Genomic DNA, 19,089 nt, shown 5'->3' with positions numbered 1-19,089 from the left:
CACTTGGGGTGGGGACCTCTAACGATAAAGTGATAAACAACTAAGAAAACCACACAACATGAAAATGATATGCATTCGATCAACTCAGGTCTTAACTAACAAACATGAAACATGTGGATCATATCACAAGAATTCAAGGTTTGGAATCGACGATATGATGAATTGATGATGGTAATAAACACAGGGTACAAGCTTAAGCAGTTGCTCCACTCACAAAAATATGATGGGCTACTAGATGTACTGTGTAGGTAAGGCTATCCTCATAGGGCATCGCTTTCGCGAGGAGCATAAAAGTTTAACCGAAGATATCGACCTTCCAAGACCGACTCGCGAAAGCATTTCGAGTAGGTGGTGCGAACGAAGATATCTCGATCTAACACTTCGCCAAATCTGTAACGCTTCGGATAGAAACACGCCCCACTTTGGGGTAATGATTGCCAAAATCTTAGTGGTAATCTCAACACCGGAAATAGGGACTACCGTGATCTACCCCCAATCATAACAGATCCAATTCAACACTCATCCGCGATCTCCACCCTACATTTGTACAAAAGAATACACGTCGTCGGAAGGATCTCCTCTCAAAACTCTATAAATACCACCTACGGAACTACGCCGGACTGATTCTTCTCTCCCGTAAAAAGGAAAACGAGAAGATACGTAGGGCTTCGGGCTTCACAAATGATTCTCGGTCACATCCAAAATCCTAACCCTTCCCGTTCTTCCTAGTTGTAATTAGGAGAAGACCAAAACGCTCCTTTACATTGGCGCCGTCTGTGGTTTCGATCACTGGAGAACCACTTGAGATCATCTCTAATTCTCCCCCACTAAGCATGGTTAGCATAGAAGCACAAGTTCGTAACCTTGCTCACCGGTTGGGAGTAACTAATGAGAGCATTTCCTTGCTCGTGGAGGAAAATGCTACCTTTACTTTGGTCGTAGATAGTTACCAAAGAATAAACAAAGTCGGAAACGGAGTCAACACAAGATCAATGACGTTAATCAGCAGCTTAACGAGTTGTCCCAAAGGATTGGCCAGACCTCTGCGAAGAAGGACTCGACACAGATTGTACACAAGATGCTTAAGACGATCGCAAGATCTCCGCTTCACCGCAGAGGTCCTCAAAGAAATCCTTCCACACGACTTTATCCGCCCACGCTTCCCATGTACGACGGCAAAGACGCCTGGTCAAGATGTGGCTCGCTATATTCAAAGTCCGCACTTTACAAACCACCCGAAGTTCGATTATCTCCATCGCAGATTATTTCCAGCCAAATTTCAAGGATGGCGCCTCGATTGGTTTTTTTTAATCGAGTCCGATTCTATCAACACCTTCGAAAAGCCATCGATTTGTTCGCCACCAAGACGCCCAATAACAACAGCGGAAGAAGGCGATCTTGATTCTCTGCTTCAATTATCATTCAAGGAGGGCTTAAACTATTCGTGGAATTCCTAGGACGGTTCAAGGTCGAATCATTGGCATGGAAAGTGGCTTGAAAGAATCTTTCGCCATTAATCGCTTTTTCTAATGCTTGCCGAGCGCGTAAATAGTTGGTGACCTCGCTTAGGTCTTTGATGAAGGAACGCCAGAGATTAATCACGGTCCGAGCTCTACGCCGCGTGTCGACAAGTACATCAAGTTGCAGGAAACCTTAAAACTCCATGGTTTAGCGTAGAGCCACGAGGTCGCCGGTCTCGGATCGTTCCCCACGGGCAAGAAGCGCCAGTCGTCTTTGCACCCGCAGCTCGCGGCCCGATCGATAACGCCAGAGAGTTTATCGCCCTCACTCGCCCCTCCCCACATATCGATAAGATCAAGCGCCATTTCATTTTTCCCGCCAACCATCGCAGCCCGCAGATCGACTGGCAAGCCTTTTTGTGCATTTCATAAAGCAAAGTGCCATGAAACCGATGCATGCCGGGGCTCAAGCATTATCTCCAAGACCGGTGGAAGCCGGTTATATCAAACATTACATTAGCATTCCCGATGGCGACTGCGGCCACAAGTTGCCGGGCTCGCCGGTAACGAGTCGATCTCCACCCCACCATTCACCGCTTAAGGGATATGTGCTCGCCCTCACAAGTCGAGGACGCCCGCGGATCGTTCCGCCACGAAGAAGGCAAAGACTCGTCCGATCGCGGACAATGCTCGCGACTATTCATGTGGATTACCTTTCCGGACGATTTCCGCGACTTCTTCCCCGAGAAAAGACGCCGGTCGGGCGCTTCTTCAGAAGTCTATCATTTTACTTCACAGCAGGCTTCACGCCCGCTGGTTCAGTCGCAAATACAGCGATATCACTTTCACGGAGGCCTAACTTAAGCAAAGTTTGCCTTCCTCATAATGACGATTGGTCGCTCATGTCAAAATCAGCCGACCGATAAAAATGCGCTGCTGGCCCCGATCGACCTCGGCAGCCTCGTGACATCTTATTTTACCACACCATGCAAGAGATGAACCTCCCCAAGTCCGCTCGTTTAACCCGATCGCCCCTTTACGGGTTCAATGGCTCCAGAGCCGACCCCATTGGTGACATTATCTTACCAAGATCGCGTGGGATCTCGAGGATAAGATTACCCGGAATACTCGGTTCGCGTTCTCGACAAAGAAGTCGCCATACAATGCCATCCTCGACGACGACTGGATTCATCGATGCAAGCCGCATTCATCTACTTTACATCAAGTTCTCCGCTTTCCCAGACCTCGAGGCATGATGGAACTTCAAGCAATCAACTTGAAGCGCACCATTGCAACCAGTGTCCAATCAACAGATGCACCGCCGGAATTGCTTCCCACCATACAGAGCCCTCCAATTTTACACAATGGCACGGACTTAGTCAGCAGAAGTCCAACCCCGAATCGCCAAGCGTAACGGGGCTCTTCCAGCAGTTCTCTTCCATCGCCGACACCGCGACTCGCACTCGAAGTCCCGCGACGCCAAGCAGACCTTCCAAAGATCGAACCAACGCCGCATCTTTGTCGATTACACTTTGTCGCTTAAAGTTTCGAGATCGCCCCAGCCATATCAAGCCGCCACAATTGTCACCGCGAATCGCTTCCATCATCGTGCTTTTGTAGCTGTGGGCCCCCCCCCCAGTCGTGGATACCCGGCGGCATGTTGCCGGTGAAGGTCGCTTCCACATTCAAACGATTACCAGTCGCCCCACCGTGTGTTCGATCTCCTCCGATAGCGAAGTCGCTAAGCAGTTTCGCCATCACCGTGAAAAGCCTCCAAATGCAGCGTAAAAGAAAGAGTGAATCTTGGGCACCGAAGACGACCCCAAGTTTGTGTATGTAGGGCTAACCTCGACCCCACACTCGTGATCACAACTTGTAAATTTCTTTATCTATGAATAAAGATGTTTTTGCTTGGTCGATATCGATGTGCCCGAATCGATCCTAACTTCAAGATGCCACAAATTAAATGTGAACCCAATGCTATCAGGTTCGACAACGAAATTCGCCGACTATCCCCGTTTTCAAAAGCCATCAATGACGAGGTCGAAAAACTCAAGCAAGTCGGTTTCATCGTAAAGGTCGACTACCCCGAAAGTGGATTGCCAATATTGTTGCCGCCCCAAAAAGAATGGCACAGCCGCTTTTATGTGTCGATTTCATTAAATGTCAATCGCCACGCTTAAAGATAGCTTTCCTTTGCCCTCGCAGATTGACCAACCGGGTCGACCAAACCCTGTGGTCATGAACTCCTCTCCTTTATGGGATGCGATGGGTGGTACAACCAAATCCCACTCGCCGAAGAAGATCAAGAGAAGACTTCGTTCATTACGGAACAAGGGATATATTGTTACAACGTCCTCCCGTTCGGTCTGAAGAACGCTGGAGCCACGTACCAACGCTTAGTCACGGACATGTTCAAAGACATGTTAGGCGACACCATGGAGGTCTACATTGACGACATGGTGGTCAAAAGCAAAAAAGCTGGCGATCACCTCACCCACTTAGAACAAGCGTTCTCCGCACGCCGCAGACGGGCATGAAGTCAACCCCTAAAAATGCCTTTGGGGCGCCCTCCCGCAAGTTTTAGGGTATCGTGTCGCAGTCATGGATCGGGCCAATCCTCGACCGACCAGATCCGAAAGTTCTTGGATATGCCCGATCCACGCACAAAGAAACAGATACGTTGTCGAATGGTCGCGGGCGCTTTAACCGTTCATATCAAGGGCCTCGATAAGTGTAGATCGCTCCTACAGCTCCTCAAAAAGGCGAGCCGCTCTCATGGAGCGATCAATGTCATCATGCATTCGCTATCTCAAAGAGTATCTCACCACGCCCCGCCTTAGCCAAGCCAAGACATGGAGAGACACCGGGGCTTTATCCGCCAGATCCGATGGGCCATCATCAGCTCAGTTCTCTTTAAAGAGGAGAACAATTCAGAGAAGCCGATCTACTTCACGAGTAAGACACTCACGCCACCGAAAAGAATTACTCCTTCCCCGAACGAGCCGCACTTTCGCTTTGTCAGATTCCGCGACGGAAATTCAGACCAGACTTCCAAGCACATCCAATCAAAGTTCTCACCGACCTTCCATTGAAGAAAGTCCTTCATAAAGAAAACAAGACTACTCGAATGGCGGTTTGGGGCGAAGAACTCGGAGAACACCACATAGAGTTCGGCCCCCGCGACTTCGAAAAGGTCGTCGTCGCCGCCGATTTCGCAGATTTCCAACCGAGGACCCTAACCGGGAACAAGAAACGGAGCTCCCAAACATGCAAACGCGAGTCAAATCGCCTCGTCTCTTTTGTGGATGGTTCGAGTAACCTCGGTGGAAGCGCATCGAGTCGTATTAGTTTCCCGACGGAAATATGATTGAAAAGTCAGTTCAAGATTGACTTTGCCACTTCCAACAATGAAGCGGAGTAACGGCTAAGGCAATTGGGGACTAAGGATGATACCGCGGCTTCGGTGTCGAAGAGCTCCAAGTCTTTAGTGACTCGCGAATCGGTCGCTCGCCAGTTGCAAAAAGAGTACACTACCCACGAAGGTAACCTTTCAAAGTATCTTCGTGTCGTTTCATCGCTTATTGCCTTCTTTAAGCAGGTACACATACATCATTTCTTGCGCGGAGGAGAACCGCCACGCCAGATAGTTTAGCTTATTTGGCTACCCGCACTCGAAGCCGCGCTCCTCGACAAGTTCTCATTGAGGTAGTCGATCGACCGCATACCAAGTCCACCATACCTTGATGATAAGTTTACCTATTTCCTCTCCGCCAAATACGGTTGAGCCAAACATGGATGCAACCCATCATCGATTATATCCAAAGACGCAAGACGCCCCCGAGGAGCGCATCAAGGCCCTGCAGGTCTCTTTATCAAGCTCGGCGCTATTGTTTAGTCCAAAACAAGCTATTCAGAAACTACCGGTGGTCCACACTTACGATGCATTACCCCGTAATCGTGGTCAATTGATTTTTTGCGTAAATTCACGGCGCTTAATGTGGAAATCACGCCGGGCGTCCGCCATTAGCCCACAAGGCCATCTCTCAAGGATATTTCGCCCCGGATGCGATCGATGCTAAAGCATACGCCCTCAAATGTCTCAAATGCCAAACGCTCGCCACAATATCATCCAACCGCCGCGAACCGACAAGATAGCGAGCCCGCGGGCTATTTCACATGTGGGGCATGGACATCATGGGACCATTCATTCCACGTAAGAGTAATCGGTTTCCGCTTTGTCCTAGCTGCAACCGACTACTTCACCAAGTGGGTCGAGGCCATTCCCCTCAAGACACGCCAAAGAGTCCCATGTCCCAAACTTCATATGGACTCACATTATCACCAGATTTGGTTTACCACATACACCGGTAATGGACAACGGGCCTCAATTCAAAGGCCGAAACGGTTAAAGAGTTCCTAGCCAAGTGGAAGATCATTCACGCGTTTCTACTCCGCAAAGACGCCAGAGTAATGGTCAAGCGGTAACAAGAACAAAGCTATCTTGGAAAATTTGAAGAAAAAGATTGAAAAGAATAAGAGCCAATGGCCAAATCAGTTTGAAAACATTCTATGGGCTCACCGCGACAACACCGCCGCCCAAGATCGGGCGAAGTCGCCATTCTCCTTATGTTATGGCACGGCCGTAATTCCCAACCGAACCGACCGCTACTACAACTCGACGTAACTTGTCGAAGTCGTGGCATAACGACTCCTGTTATCACGAGACGCCGACTACTGGAAGAAAAGCGGGACTTAGCGCCGCCGAGTCGCCTCTTATCAAGAAACTCAAGAACTCCTACAACAAGCGAAGTTCATCCTAGGTCTTTTCAACCCGGGTGACCTAGTGCTCAAAAAGACGCAGGACGATTCCAAGTTAGCACCCACATGGGAAGGCCCCTACATCGTGGAACGCTGGCCGCCTGGCAATGGAGCATACCGATAAGAACCCAAGAGGGGAAGATGTTGCCTCGACCTTTGAATACTTATCTACCGAAAAAATTTTATCAAGGCGCCATTCATGTTGTAAATCTTTTGTTTTCATTAATGTAAGACAAGTTTTCAGGCCGACCGATACTATCTACTCCAGCTTAGTTGTATTGGTACAACCTCAAGTGCTACTTAGCCTCTCCAATTCTTGTAACGCCGAGGACCTATATTTCTAGGATCGACTAAAGCGAGAACGCCTCCGAAAGCGCATTACTCGTGAGCTCACAGCTACTTAGCCTCTCCAATTTTTGTAACGCCGAGGACCTATATTTCTAGGATCGACTAAACGAGAACGCCTTCCGAAAGCGCCTCTACTCAGAGCTCACAAAGCTACTTAGCCTCTCCAATTTTGTAACGCCGAGGACCTATATTTCTAGGATCGACTACACGAGAACGCCTCACCGAAAGCGCAGACAGCCTCGTGAGCTCACAGCTACTTAGCCTCTCCAATTCTTGTAACGCCGAGGACCTATATTTCTAGGAGGATCGAGAACTAAACGAACGCTTAGCCTCTCCAATTCTTTGTAACGCGAGGACCTATATTTCTAGGATCGACTAAAGCGAGAACGCCTCACCGAGCTCATACCGGGGAGCTCACGTGCTACTTAGCCTCTCCAATTCTTGTAACGCCGAGGACCTATATTTCTAGGATCGACTAAAGAGAACGAGAACGAAAGCGCTCTCTCGGAGCTCACTGTGCTACTTAGCCTCCAATTCTTGTAACGCCGAGGACCTATATTTCTAGGATCGACTAAAGCGAGAACGCCTCGCCGAAACGCGCATATAGCCTCGGGGAGCTCACTGCGCTACTTAGCCTCTCCAATTTTGTAACGCCGAGGACCTATATTTCTAGGATCGACTATACGAGAACGCCTCCGAAAGCGCAGCATACCTCAGAGCTCACAGCTACTTAGCCTCTCCAATTTTTGTAACGCCGAGGACCTATATTTCTAGGATCGACTACACGAGAACGCTTCGGCCGAAAGCGCAACTCTGGAGAGCTCATCGGGCTACATAGCTCTCCAATTTTTGTTACGCCAAGGCCCTACATTTTAGGATCGACCACACGAGAACGCCTCATCGCAAGAACGCCTCTCCTCCGCCACAGCACCGTGAATCCATCCAAATTCCTCGCCACATCAACGACCTATATTTCTAGGGTTGACTACTTAACAGACGATATTTATAAGATCAAGATGCTAGTTATACACAAAAACACAGAGCATGCATACACATCCAAAACAACGCACATGACAAGACGTCATCATTAACTACGCCCACCGATCTGCCGGGATTACCCAGAAATCCAGATCGATGCTCATTACAAAATTCACCAAGTCTTGAACCGCCACTTTCGTGGAAACCATCCTCCGAACAAAAGGCGAATCGCTTCAGCAAGCCCGAAAAACACAGCTCTATTGTTTGCTCCCGTGATAAGAGAGAGGAATGTAGACTATATTCACAACTTACGACCGACAGAGTCGATGATGATCACCTTATCAATTTTCAAGAATGACATGCTTGTCTTCCGGGTGCGCTTAGTCGGCAAAGATGTCGAAATGACCTCGCGGTCATACTTTTCGTCCCAGAGCGCATAGCTTATATACAGCTTCAAGATATCGCCTTCTTCGCTTTCGCCACCTTCTCGACATTTCTTCGCGATAAGCCGCCACAACCGCCAGTTCCCTTTCCAAATTTACCACATCCGACACCAAGATAAACCGTTTTCGCTAGATTACGTTTCCGGTACTTGGTGGACATATCATCCAGTTTCTTCTTGTCCACCCCCACGCAGCTCAGATCAACCCCAAACTCCACGCGGCGGGTTACCACTAGTCTCGAACGCCGCGACAAAGATCTTTCAAATTTTATCATACCCCGCGAGAAACCGCGATGAACATAGTTAGAACACCGTGACTTCGAAGTCGGTGACAAATGCCTTTAAGCTATCAAGAACTCACCAAACAAGCGCCATATCCATCGCCCCCAAGAGTGTCCCCATGTCCTCGTCCTCAACTTCTGCTTTATCTCCATCTAGCACAATCCCCTTCAGAACGCTGGTCGCTATGGGGGCCGAGTGAAAGCTACAGACCGAGCGTTTCACCATCCGCTTCTTCCCCGTCTTTCCCATGTAGTAGAATTCGCTCCCCACATCCTTACATGGTGGGGCCGAACTCTCACCAGAATCGGGCGAATTCGCGCCCCCTCTCGTTTGCGGCTCAACCAAACGATCAAGAGTTTCGCACCCACTCACGGGGGCGACTGAATACAATGCCACCAAGGCGAGAGACTATCCTATCCTCCTCGGGTCGCTTATGACCCTTCGGTCCTCCAAAGAAACTTTTCTTTCCCCGACGCCATGAACATGAGGCTCAAACTCCATTTCCTCCATTGTTAGAGGACGTTTTCTCACAAACGCACGACATCTAGCCATACTAGCCTAGCAAAGAAAGTTACCACAAAGAAAGTTAACACTTTATTCTAGGTATTTCTCAAACTGAATAACACACGTAGAGAAGAAGCCACATACCTGATGAACAAGCGGCGACAGAAAAGCACAGTGCAAGAGCAGAACAAAGATGAGGAAGGAAAGCTTAGGCAAAACAATGACAGAACCTCTTGATGATATGTGAGAAGCGGTTTATATTCCTTAGGAAACGTCTTTTCCTAAGTGCCTCATTATCACCTTGAGACGCCAAACGCCATCTGCCCGCCATCATTATGTCCCATGAACCGCTCATCTCCCTACACGCGGTCATGCACGTTAACGGGAACACCGCAGTTGGCGGTAATCAATACGTGAGTAATTCGACCGCATCTCGAGCCGGACTCCAGCCGATCCGATGTTCACGCCAAGGCCGCGACTTTCGCAATCTAAAGCACTCCAACAACAGGACGCTCCCCTCATTTTACCAATCATAAGTAAGGAGGTCGCCACCACAATGGGCCTACCACGTTCCATCCTAAGTTGCATCATCCTACATAATTATGAGTGAGCAACCGAATTTCATACATACACACACAACACAACTATCTATCATCGCGATGTAAACAAAGGAAGATCCGTGTAATAGCTTTATCATATACTTTCAATGTTGAGCCAAGTTGAGATTACTCAGAAATCCAACCCGCCCCACACGAAGTTCGTTACATTCGGCTACCCCGAATCGCCAGGAGACACCCACTTGTTCAGATTACAAGATAACAAACATAAAAGGCGAATCGCCTGTGTTACCCTGTGAAACCGGGGCTTCTATTGTATCACAAAGATATAAGCCGATAAAAAGGCAAAGAACAAATTTTACAACTCGCCATCTCCAAACCACATTAACTACTCTCTCCACGCCAAACGCTTCATCGACCTTCAAAGATTCTCCGGCCCACAATGATCGATATGCCATCCAACTCTAAGCTCATCACCGTGATCGTGCAATGGCTTTTTTTTCGAGCCACCGCGCTTCGCACGCCACGAAGAGGTAATCGCCTCCACCGGCACTCTTGAACCTCCTCCACCGAGGGACGGACGACAAATGGCGTGTTCCTCCTTCAAACCATTGTAGTCAGCCTCCAGCTCAACGTAAGTTCAAGGCCCCCGCGGTCATAGGCCTCGATTAGCCCCCGAAAGCAACCTTCTTGCAGCAAGGCATAATAATCGTTCAGCCTCCCAATTTCCACGGTAGAAGCCGCCGCGACATTATCTTCAGCTCCTTCTAGCTTTTGCCTCAGCTCTTTCCGCTCAGATCTTTCAAACATCTTGGCCAGATTCAACGCTTCACGAGCTCTCTTCAAATCTTCCAGCCTCAAGCCCCATCTCATGAGGCGCCCCGACATTTTTCAGCTCCTCACCCAAATTTCAAAGACTATTTCCCTATCCGATTCTCGCGAACCGGGCGATCTCTTTCAACTTCGAATCCACTCACCACCGCACTTAACATACACATGGTTAGCACAACAACAATTTGCATAAGCAAGCAAGTACCTCGATGAAGTTATAGACATACCAAGCATTGCGCAATTTCCATTCGCTCTCAAGTTGTCGGGCCTTAACCCCTTCATCTAGCTCTCAAGGGGTTGCCATCCAGAGCTATTTGTTCTAGCAAACAACCCGCTATCTTATCGATCCGGGCAGCTAGCCGCTTTGCGTTTCACAAAGCAAGGGCGCTTCCATTTCGCCCGGATAGACAAAATGTCCTTCCAGATCGCCCGCAGACGCCACCGCTTCCGCCTTTACGTGGAGCCTTTGCCTTTTCACCGGATCGATCGCGGCCCCGGGGCCGAGGCGCGACTGACCCCACTCTAAAAGTGGGCTAAGTCCATGACTCCGCCAGTCGGGCCCCACTACGGCGAGATACCGCGGCCCCTACCGCACCACCATCGATCCGCCCCGTGCTAGCACCATCTTCACGAGCATGTCGAAGCTATTTTCGCTTGGCTTCGCCCAAATGGCCCCCGCCGAGACATCGCGTGGCCTCTCTCTCCGACCGCCCTAGCACGAAAGCAAATAAAACCATCGGCTCCAACTCTACAGAGCCTCGATCGAACCCCATTCAGCCGACCGCCCGATCCTCCAAATTCTCGCGGTTCCCCCTAACAGCAGCTTTGCGCTCCCTCAGACCCGCCTCTCCTCGTGGTTATCGATCACTTGTACGCTTCTCCATCACCCCCTCGCTTCGCTCGACTTAGAGCCCGCTCCTTTTGCACCTTCCTCTTCTCCCGGATCGCAGCCCCTCCCTTTTCCTCAAAGAAATGAGCAACCTCGGCAACTTCGCTTTGTTTTTCAAAGACGAAGTCACCGAAGTTTAATCTTTCTATCTCCCCACGATCCGTGGCCGCTTCACGTAAAACTCGCAGCCCAAAGCAAAACAAAGACCTCGTTAGAGCAGCCTATCAAACGCTCAAAAATAACAATGTAAAAGTGTTCCTACCCACCGGATATGTTACAAATCCTAGTTCGCAAGATACACCCGCCACACAAGAATTGCCAACTAGCAACAACGGTCTCTTAGTCCAGCCTCATTGCTTACTCCATCGATCACGCGTAACGCGCCGCCATGGTTTGCAAGCTAAAGTTCATGTTCCCCGATCGACGATCACATAGTGCTCCACTATATCCGATACCCCTATATCATATTCCCACTCGCTCAGCAGGTCGAACACCTTAAATAATCGCCGTGTGTTACCCATTTAACCGACAGTGGAGACTTCCAACAAAGCGCCAAGAAGTCGATACCGCTTCGAACGGTATGTGCATCAAGGGCTCACCGCCCTCACAGATTATAACTCCACCGCTCGGCTGGTTATACTCCTCACTACTTAACATTTTCACTACCGCCGTGGCTCAGATATCTCCGTGTCGGGGACATTAATCCCATACGCCGCCCTCCATTTCGGGAAAGAGTTAGCAAAGACGACGGTTCACACTTCTAGGGGCATCGCTGATGTCGACCTCTCCTCTCGACCGACGACGATCGCCACGCCATCATCTCGACCTAGATCGGGCATTACCCCTCCTATCCTATCTTCTTCTTCTAACTCAACCCCACGCCGACACTTACCGATTCTTCATCCTCGTGATTTCCACAACTCAAAGATATCTCACCGGACCTCCTCCGACCGAAAGTATCATCGAATCGACATTCTAACAACCCTTTTCTATCAAATATTCAGTTCTAAACCCTATAGCCTTACAATAACCTACTTACTTAAAATAACGAGCCGGATGAGAGGAAAGCAAATGGAAATGGGAAAGATAAAAAGAACAGAGCACTCACTGGGAAACCCCCTAGGCGTTTTTTGGGAAGAAGAAAAAACACTAAGTAACTTTTTCAGATTCCAAATCTGATTTTGTATAAACCGCCCGCTCAGCTACTAAGGAGTAATCATTACAGCTTTACGCTTATAGCCCGCACACGTGTTCCAAGGCATCGCCCTTTCAGCAGTTCCGCGATAACGGCGACACGCTTCGCTTCAACCGCTACGATTCTCGCCACGCGGCACGTAAGATAAAACTACCTTTTCCCCGCCAATTCACGAGGCCACAACATTCAAAAGTGGCGCTTACCGCCGGTTCATCATCTATCGTTCGGGCTTCACGCTTCCACCACGCCGTCCGACTCTTTTCTTCAAGAATAAGGCTTTCCCCTTACACCAACGCCTCTACCGGAGGGGGGTGTAGGGAGCCGATATATAGGCATCTCATAGGGCATAAGTTTAATCAAGATATCGACTCTCCAAGACAGAGAACAAAGCTTAACCGAAGATATAGATGAATCCAAGACCAAGACTCGACCCGCGCGAAATTTCGAGTAGGTGGTGCGAACGAAGATATCTCAAGCATTTAACACTTCGCCAAATACGTAACGCTCGGATAGAAACACGCCCCACTTGGGGTAATGATTGCCAAAATCTTAGTGGTAATCTCAACACCGGAAATAGTGGACTACCGTGATCTACCCCCAATCATAATGCAGATCCACTTCAACACTCATCCGCGATCTCCACCCTACATTTGTACAAAAGAATACACGCGGTCGGAAGGATCTCCTCTCTCAAAACTCTATAAATACCACCTACCTGGAACTACGCCGACTGATTCTTCTCTCCCGAAAAAGAAAAACGAGAAGATAATCGTAGGCGCTTCGGGCTTCACAAATGACCTCGGGTCACATCCAAAATCCTAACCCTTCCCGTTCTTCCTAGTTGTAATTAGGAGAAGACCAAAACGCTCCTTTACAATGGCTATGGCAACACTAACCAGAGGACAAGCTCAGGAAGTAACACCAACACCAACCTGCTCGGCTGAAGTTAACAAGCTAAATGTCTGTACCCCATTTGTCGTTCCAGGTTCGCCAAACATGAACCCAAGCCCTGAGTGTTGCTCCGCAATCCAACATGTTGACCTTCATTGCATTTGTGAGACTCTCAGGATTACCGCCCGTTTGCCTGCTCTGTGCAATCTTCCACCCCTCACCTGTGGTGGTTAGTTTATTTATACCCTTGCCTACTCATGGAGTCATTTTTTTCCCATAATGCCTACTCATGGAGTCATGGTTCTGCAGTTCAGCTACATTTATCACATTTAGTCGCATTTTTAAAAATACTTGCTTTGGCACATTTAGTCTCCAAGGCCAATTCATTATCTACATTCAAAATCCGAATCTCATATCCAAAATGTAAGGCATAGAAAGACATAGAATCGAAACCAATTATTTGATTATGATTTGGGAATCAACCGTATTGGTTCTAGTATTAATACTACTACGTCGAGACGCTGCACACAAATTTGATCATTGGAAAATATATATAGTGCCTAAAATATAATTTTTTTTACGAGACCGACCATTTTTTCCAAAGTATTTTCAGTTTATTGTAGCTAGAAATAATTTAATTTTGATTTTGATTTTGTGTTTTTGGCAGGTCCATGAAACGATATGATGGACAACCTATAATAATGTTGCTCGTTTGTCTTTTCAATAATGTTATCTGATTCAGTTCAGCTGATGCAAATCATGCAACTGAAACTTTACAGACAATGTAGATTGGATAGAGTCAAGGGTTCTATCAATAAAAGAAAGATATGCTTTCATAATCTCATGGAGCATGATATAATGATATATATCTTTTCTTATAAGCAAAGAATGTGAATTGCTTACATTTACGCAATTATATGAATTGTAGAACACGGCAGTCTCCAATTCTTAATTTATTTTTGTGGGGCATTAATGCACTAAGTCTAATTCCACGTCGTCTCCACATATGCTATCAAATGGGTTGGATTTCATCCAAAAAACTAACAAACGTACCAACCTATTAGGTGCATTTAGTTGCTTGTTCTTATTCAGTTGTTAAAGTTTTCAAGAGAATAATAATGGAATATTATGAAATCAATAATGGAAGTGGTTTCTTGAAGTTGCAGCTACCAGGACTATTTAATTTTACTGTTTCGGTTCTGGTTCTGGTTCTGATTCTGGTTCTTTACAGTTTTTTTACGGTTCTTAAAATTGTAGAACCATATCTATAACCATCGGTTCCTAGTGAATATTTCTGGTTCCGATTTTGAAGAGATTCATTATTTACACATTTTTTATGAGGTTATTAAAAAAAGTGTACTAAAAATACAAAAATACCACACGAACAAGTCATTTTTTAAATATTGATATAAATAATGATGTCATTCAATAATAAATTAAATAAAACTATATATTTCATATTGTAAACTATATTTTTATATTATTTATAACATTAAATATTATGAAAATTATATTATACTAATAAATAAAATTTAGTAATATATAAATAAACGTTTTGAATTTTTATATTTTTTCTTTCAATATTTTTTATGTTAAAAATAAGTTCAATTCCGGTTCTATATGGTCCGTTTTTTAGTATTTATTTTTAAACGGTTTCTAAAAATAAAAACCGGAATCATGATTTTTTTTTTATTATTATTATTATTATTTTTTTTTTTTATTTATGATTCTGGTTCCTGTTAAATGGTACCCATCGTATTAGCAGCTACTTGATAATCTAAATATGTGGAGAACAATTTTGTTTAATTTGGCAATTAATCAAATGTACTATTCATTATAAAGAATGAGCCATTTATCAAAATTGTATCAACGATCAAAATCTGACTGTGTATTGATTAGATTGAATTTGAATCTTATAGATAAGATCATCATTAATCATATACGCAATTTTGATTTCCAAATTAGCATTTATCTTGCTATAAAAAGGATAATTCCATCACTCCATGTCCAAAATCCAAATATTGATAACCTATTTTTTTTATCAACATCAATTAGCCATATAGGTTGTCAAATCTTAGTCCATTAACACTTTTCCCAAAACAAAATCCAAGTAAAAACAGAATATAAATCTTCTAAGACCAGGTCAACTATAAATACGTTTACAGTCTTAATAAAAGTCAAAGTAAATTATCGAAAAATTAGCTAAGAAAAAAACAAAATTTAGAAATGTTAGGAAAAACAGCGGGAATATTGACAAGAACGAAGACAGAAACAAACTGTTTTCTTCTAAAAAAGGTAACTCAAAAACAACAACTCTATTGTTTTTTAAAACTTATCCAAACACTTCTTCATTCCTATAAAACTGAAACACCTCCTCATTTTTTCATCTCATTAAAAAAAACCCAAAAAAGAAAAAAGAAACACACTTTCTTTCATTTCTGATAGGAAAAAAAAATGGGTTCTCTTTGTTTTGATGAACAGAAGAATAATATACTAGTGACTGGTGGAGCTGGGTTTATTGGTACACATACAGTTGTTCAGTTGTTGAATGAAGGTTTTGGAGTTACAGTTATTGATAACTTTGATAATTCTGTTGAAGAAGCTGTTGTTAGAGTTAGAGGTTTAGTTGGTGATCAACTTTCTAAGAAGTTGGATTTTCATCTGGTAAAAATCATTTTTTTTTTTTTTTTTTTATCATGGCCCCTTCTTTTATTTTGTTTATTTTTTGAATTAATGAAATGATCATTTGTTTTAAATTGCAGGGTGATCTTAGGAATAAAGATGATTTGGAGAAGCTCTTTTCAAAAAATAAGTATGTTCATTTTTTATTTTATTTTTATAATGTTAAGTGTGATTGAAATTTAGTATTGGAATAAAACTTTCTTCAATTTACTAATTTTTAATTATATATTTATTAAATAAGTATGTTCACATACTAATTTTTAATAAGTATGTTCAATGGATTCCTTTGAACTCAATTGTATTGCCATTGTTCACATTGTGCTCATGTTTTTTAAGAATCTAAAATCCTTTGTGATGTTTCTAGTTTTTTTTTTTTTTTTTTTTTTTTAAACTAGTATTTTTTTCTTCCCTGTGTGTCTAACATTGGCTTCTATGCTGTTTGACTTTTACTGTGGGATAGATTTGACGCCGTGATCCATTTTGCTGGTTTGAAGGCTGTTGGGGAAAGTGTTGCAAATCCTCGGCGTTATTTTGACAACAATCTGGTTGGCACGATCAATTTATACGAGGTTATGGCAAAATATGGTTGTAAAAAGGTACGTTCTGTTTATTTAGTTATCTACAAGGTTTTGAGCTTTTTTTTATGAAAAGGTACATTCATACATGAGATGATGAGAGCATATAGTTTCTGTTGACAAGCTAGAGCTAGGACAATTTGATTGTTCAAATGCTCCAGTAACTTCTGTGTCTCAATGAGTTCACCCTGTAAAGAATTAACTCTCTGTTTTGATTCGTATTTCCTATTTTTGCTTTCATGATTTGTGCTTCCTGCAGTAGGCATTCTCACCTTTGTCCCCTAGAACTGAGTTTTAATTCGGGATCTCCTCCACGTAGTTAAAATATAGCTGACACAAATGTTGGATGTAGATCTTTTTTTTTTTTGTTGATGATATTTATCTCTTTCTTTGATTGCATTTTGCACAATAAAGTTTGAGCAAATCTTTAACTTATAGCTTTTTCCACCTTCCATATTGGCTTTTCTCTATTGACGTGAGGCATTTTGTTTTTGTACATGACCAGATGGTTTTCTCATCATCAGCAACTGTTTATGGCCAACCTGAAAAGATTCCGTGTGTCGAAGACTTCTCGTTGAAAGCTATGAACCCATATGGACGAACTAAGGTAAGTCAAGGTTCTCGATGAGAGTGTTATATTAGTTGAAACTAAAAGAAGGTTTGATATTCCGTATTTTGTGGGAAGTTGGTCCTAAATTTTATGTCTAAAGTATTCCAAGTTTTTTTGAGCTCTCGTAACTTCATTTCTCTTCCTTGCTGCCAGCTTTTCCTTGAAGAAATTGCACGAGACATTCAAAAGGCTGAGCCAGATTGGAGAATCATATTACTGAGGTACTTCAATCCTGTTGGAGCACATGAAAGTGGTAAACTTGGTGAAGATCCCAAGGGCATACCAAACAATCTCATGCCTTACATTCAACAAGTAGCCGTTGACAGATTGCCTGAACTGAATGTTTATGGTCATGATTATCCCACAAAGGATGGTAGTGCGGTGAGTTCTGCTTCTCTCCTTTCCCATTTTCTTTGACAAATTAGATTACAAATCAAAATCATAATGATTAGGCTATACATGCAGAAACACACATCTTTTACTTGCCTTGCATCTATTGTAGCAAACTTTCTTTCTTTCCCTCATTTCTCCCATCTTCATGTGATACTGATCACAAATTGGGTAACAGGTTCGAGACTACATCCATGTCATGGACTTAGCTGATGGTCATATAGCTGCTCTCCGGAAGCTTTTCACAACAGAGAATATAGGTTTGTGTGTGCGTGTGCGTTTATCTCTGTGTGTTTGATAAGTACAGTACCCAATAAGTTACTTTTTGTGCGTGTGCGTGTGCGTGTGCGTGTGCGTTTATCTCTGTGTGTTTGATAAGTACAGTACCCAATAAGTTACATTTTTGCACTTTGTTTTAGGCTGTACAGCATACAACTTAGGAACAGGGCGAGGCACATCCGTGCTTGAAATGGTTGCTGCATTTGAAAAAGCATCTGGGAAGGTGAGTTGTCTATTCTGAGCCCTCTTCTATTTTGTCCTTTTTTCTTGCTTATACTACATCATTACATGTGAAGTTCACCTAACGATGTTGCTTCTTTAAAACTCAGAAAATCCCAATCAAGCTATGTCCAAGGAGACCAGGAGATGCCACTGCCGTTTATGCCTCTACTGAGAAGGCTGAAAAAGAACTGGGTTGGAAGTAAGTTGCCAGTTGCTACTCTATATTCTTGAGTTACATATATGCATCAAAGCTGTATTTCAAACTGCTTTTAGTTTTTGGCACATCTATGCCACCTGACTTGTGGGTATATTTGTTGATTAGTTTCCCTTAGTTTATTGCTCCAACAAAAATAGTCATACTCCAAAAGTTAAATGTAGAAATGTGAGATCAAGACTCTTTGAGTAGTATGAAGATGAGGTGAACACAGAGAGGAGAGAGTAGATGAAAGCTTCAATCAGCTGACTTATGCACACATATAATAAGTTAATGAATTTAAATTTGTATGAGCAACACTCTAAACATGTCACAAATTATTGTTCTACGATTATTGCTCCAACAAAAATAGTCAGTCCAAAAGTTAAATGTAGAAATGTGAGATCGAGACTCTTTGAGTAGTATGAAAATGAGGTGAACACACAGAGGAGAGAGTAGATGAAAGGCTTCAGTCAGCTGACTTGTGCACACATGTAATAAGTTTATGAATATAAATTTGTATGGGCAACATTGTCACAACATATTGTCCTATGTCGAGTTCATCCAACCATTAAAATGTTTTATGATCCATTTGTTTATATCTCAGGTTTGTTGTTTGTTACTAAAATGATCCCTTTTCCAGGGCAAAGTATGGCATAGAGGAGATGTGTAGAGACCAGTGGAAATGGGCAAGTACTAACCCATATGGATACGAATCCAAGCCTTGAACATGCAGGAAAGAAGCTTCAAGTCGCCTTTACTGTCTATATGGTCAAGTTTATGGGATCAAAACCACCGGTTCCCCGAGAAAATAAATATTTTTTCAGAGTTGTAAATTCCGGAATCATAATAAGAAATCACTTGCTCAGTATATCACAACTGCAACTATATGGAAATTGCCATGTGAATCATTCTGATAATGTTGACATCAATGATGACA

The 19,089-nt window shown here is 44.2% G+C and overlaps 1 protein-coding gene across 1 annotated transcript; it reads left to right on the top strand.

The window, feature by feature from the left end:
• Positions 1–15,500: 15,500 nt before the first annotated feature.
• LOC147494816 (bifunctional UDP-glucose 4-epimerase and UDP-xylose 4-epimerase 1) lies at positions 15,501–19,020 on the top strand. Its single transcript, XM_086569302.1, has 9 exons — positions 15,501–15,862; positions 15,961–16,010; positions 16,341–16,476; positions 16,961–17,062; positions 17,219–17,446; positions 17,634–17,715; positions 17,875–17,957; positions 18,064–18,155; positions 18,793–19,020. The coding sequence occupies exons 1-9, from the start codon at positions 15,653–15,655 to the stop codon at positions 18,875–18,877; spliced, it is 1,068 nt and encodes a 355-aa protein (XP_086425428.1). The 5' UTR covers positions 15,501–15,652; the 3' UTR covers positions 18,878–19,020.
• The last annotated feature ends 69 nt before the right edge of the window (positions 19,021–19,089 follow it).

This window comes from Coptis chinensis, chromosome 6 (assembly GCF_015680905.1).
Source record: "Coptis chinensis isolate HL-2020 chromosome 6, ASM1568090v1, whole genome shotgun sequence".
Taxonomy (NCBI): Eukaryota; Viridiplantae; Streptophyta; class Magnoliopsida; order Ranunculales; family Ranunculaceae; genus Coptis; species Coptis chinensis.
Note: the sequence above shows the minus strand (reverse complement) of the source record. Positions and strands in the feature narration are given on the sequence as shown.

Bases quoted from the DNA above. Each gene is read 5' to 3' on its own strand.
- LOC147494816 (XM_086569302.1), top strand. From the start codon at position 15,653: ATGGGTTCTCTTTGTTTTGATGAACAGAAGAATAATATACTAGTGACT. The intron at 16,011-16,340 runs GTATGTTCATTT...ACTGTGGGATAG, and splicing joins AAGCTCTTTTCAAAAAATAA to ATTTGACGCCGTGATCCATT. The intron at 17,716-17,874 runs GTTTGTGTGTGC...ACTTTGTTTTAG, and splicing joins TTTCACAACAGAGAATATAG to GCTGTACAGCATACAACTTA.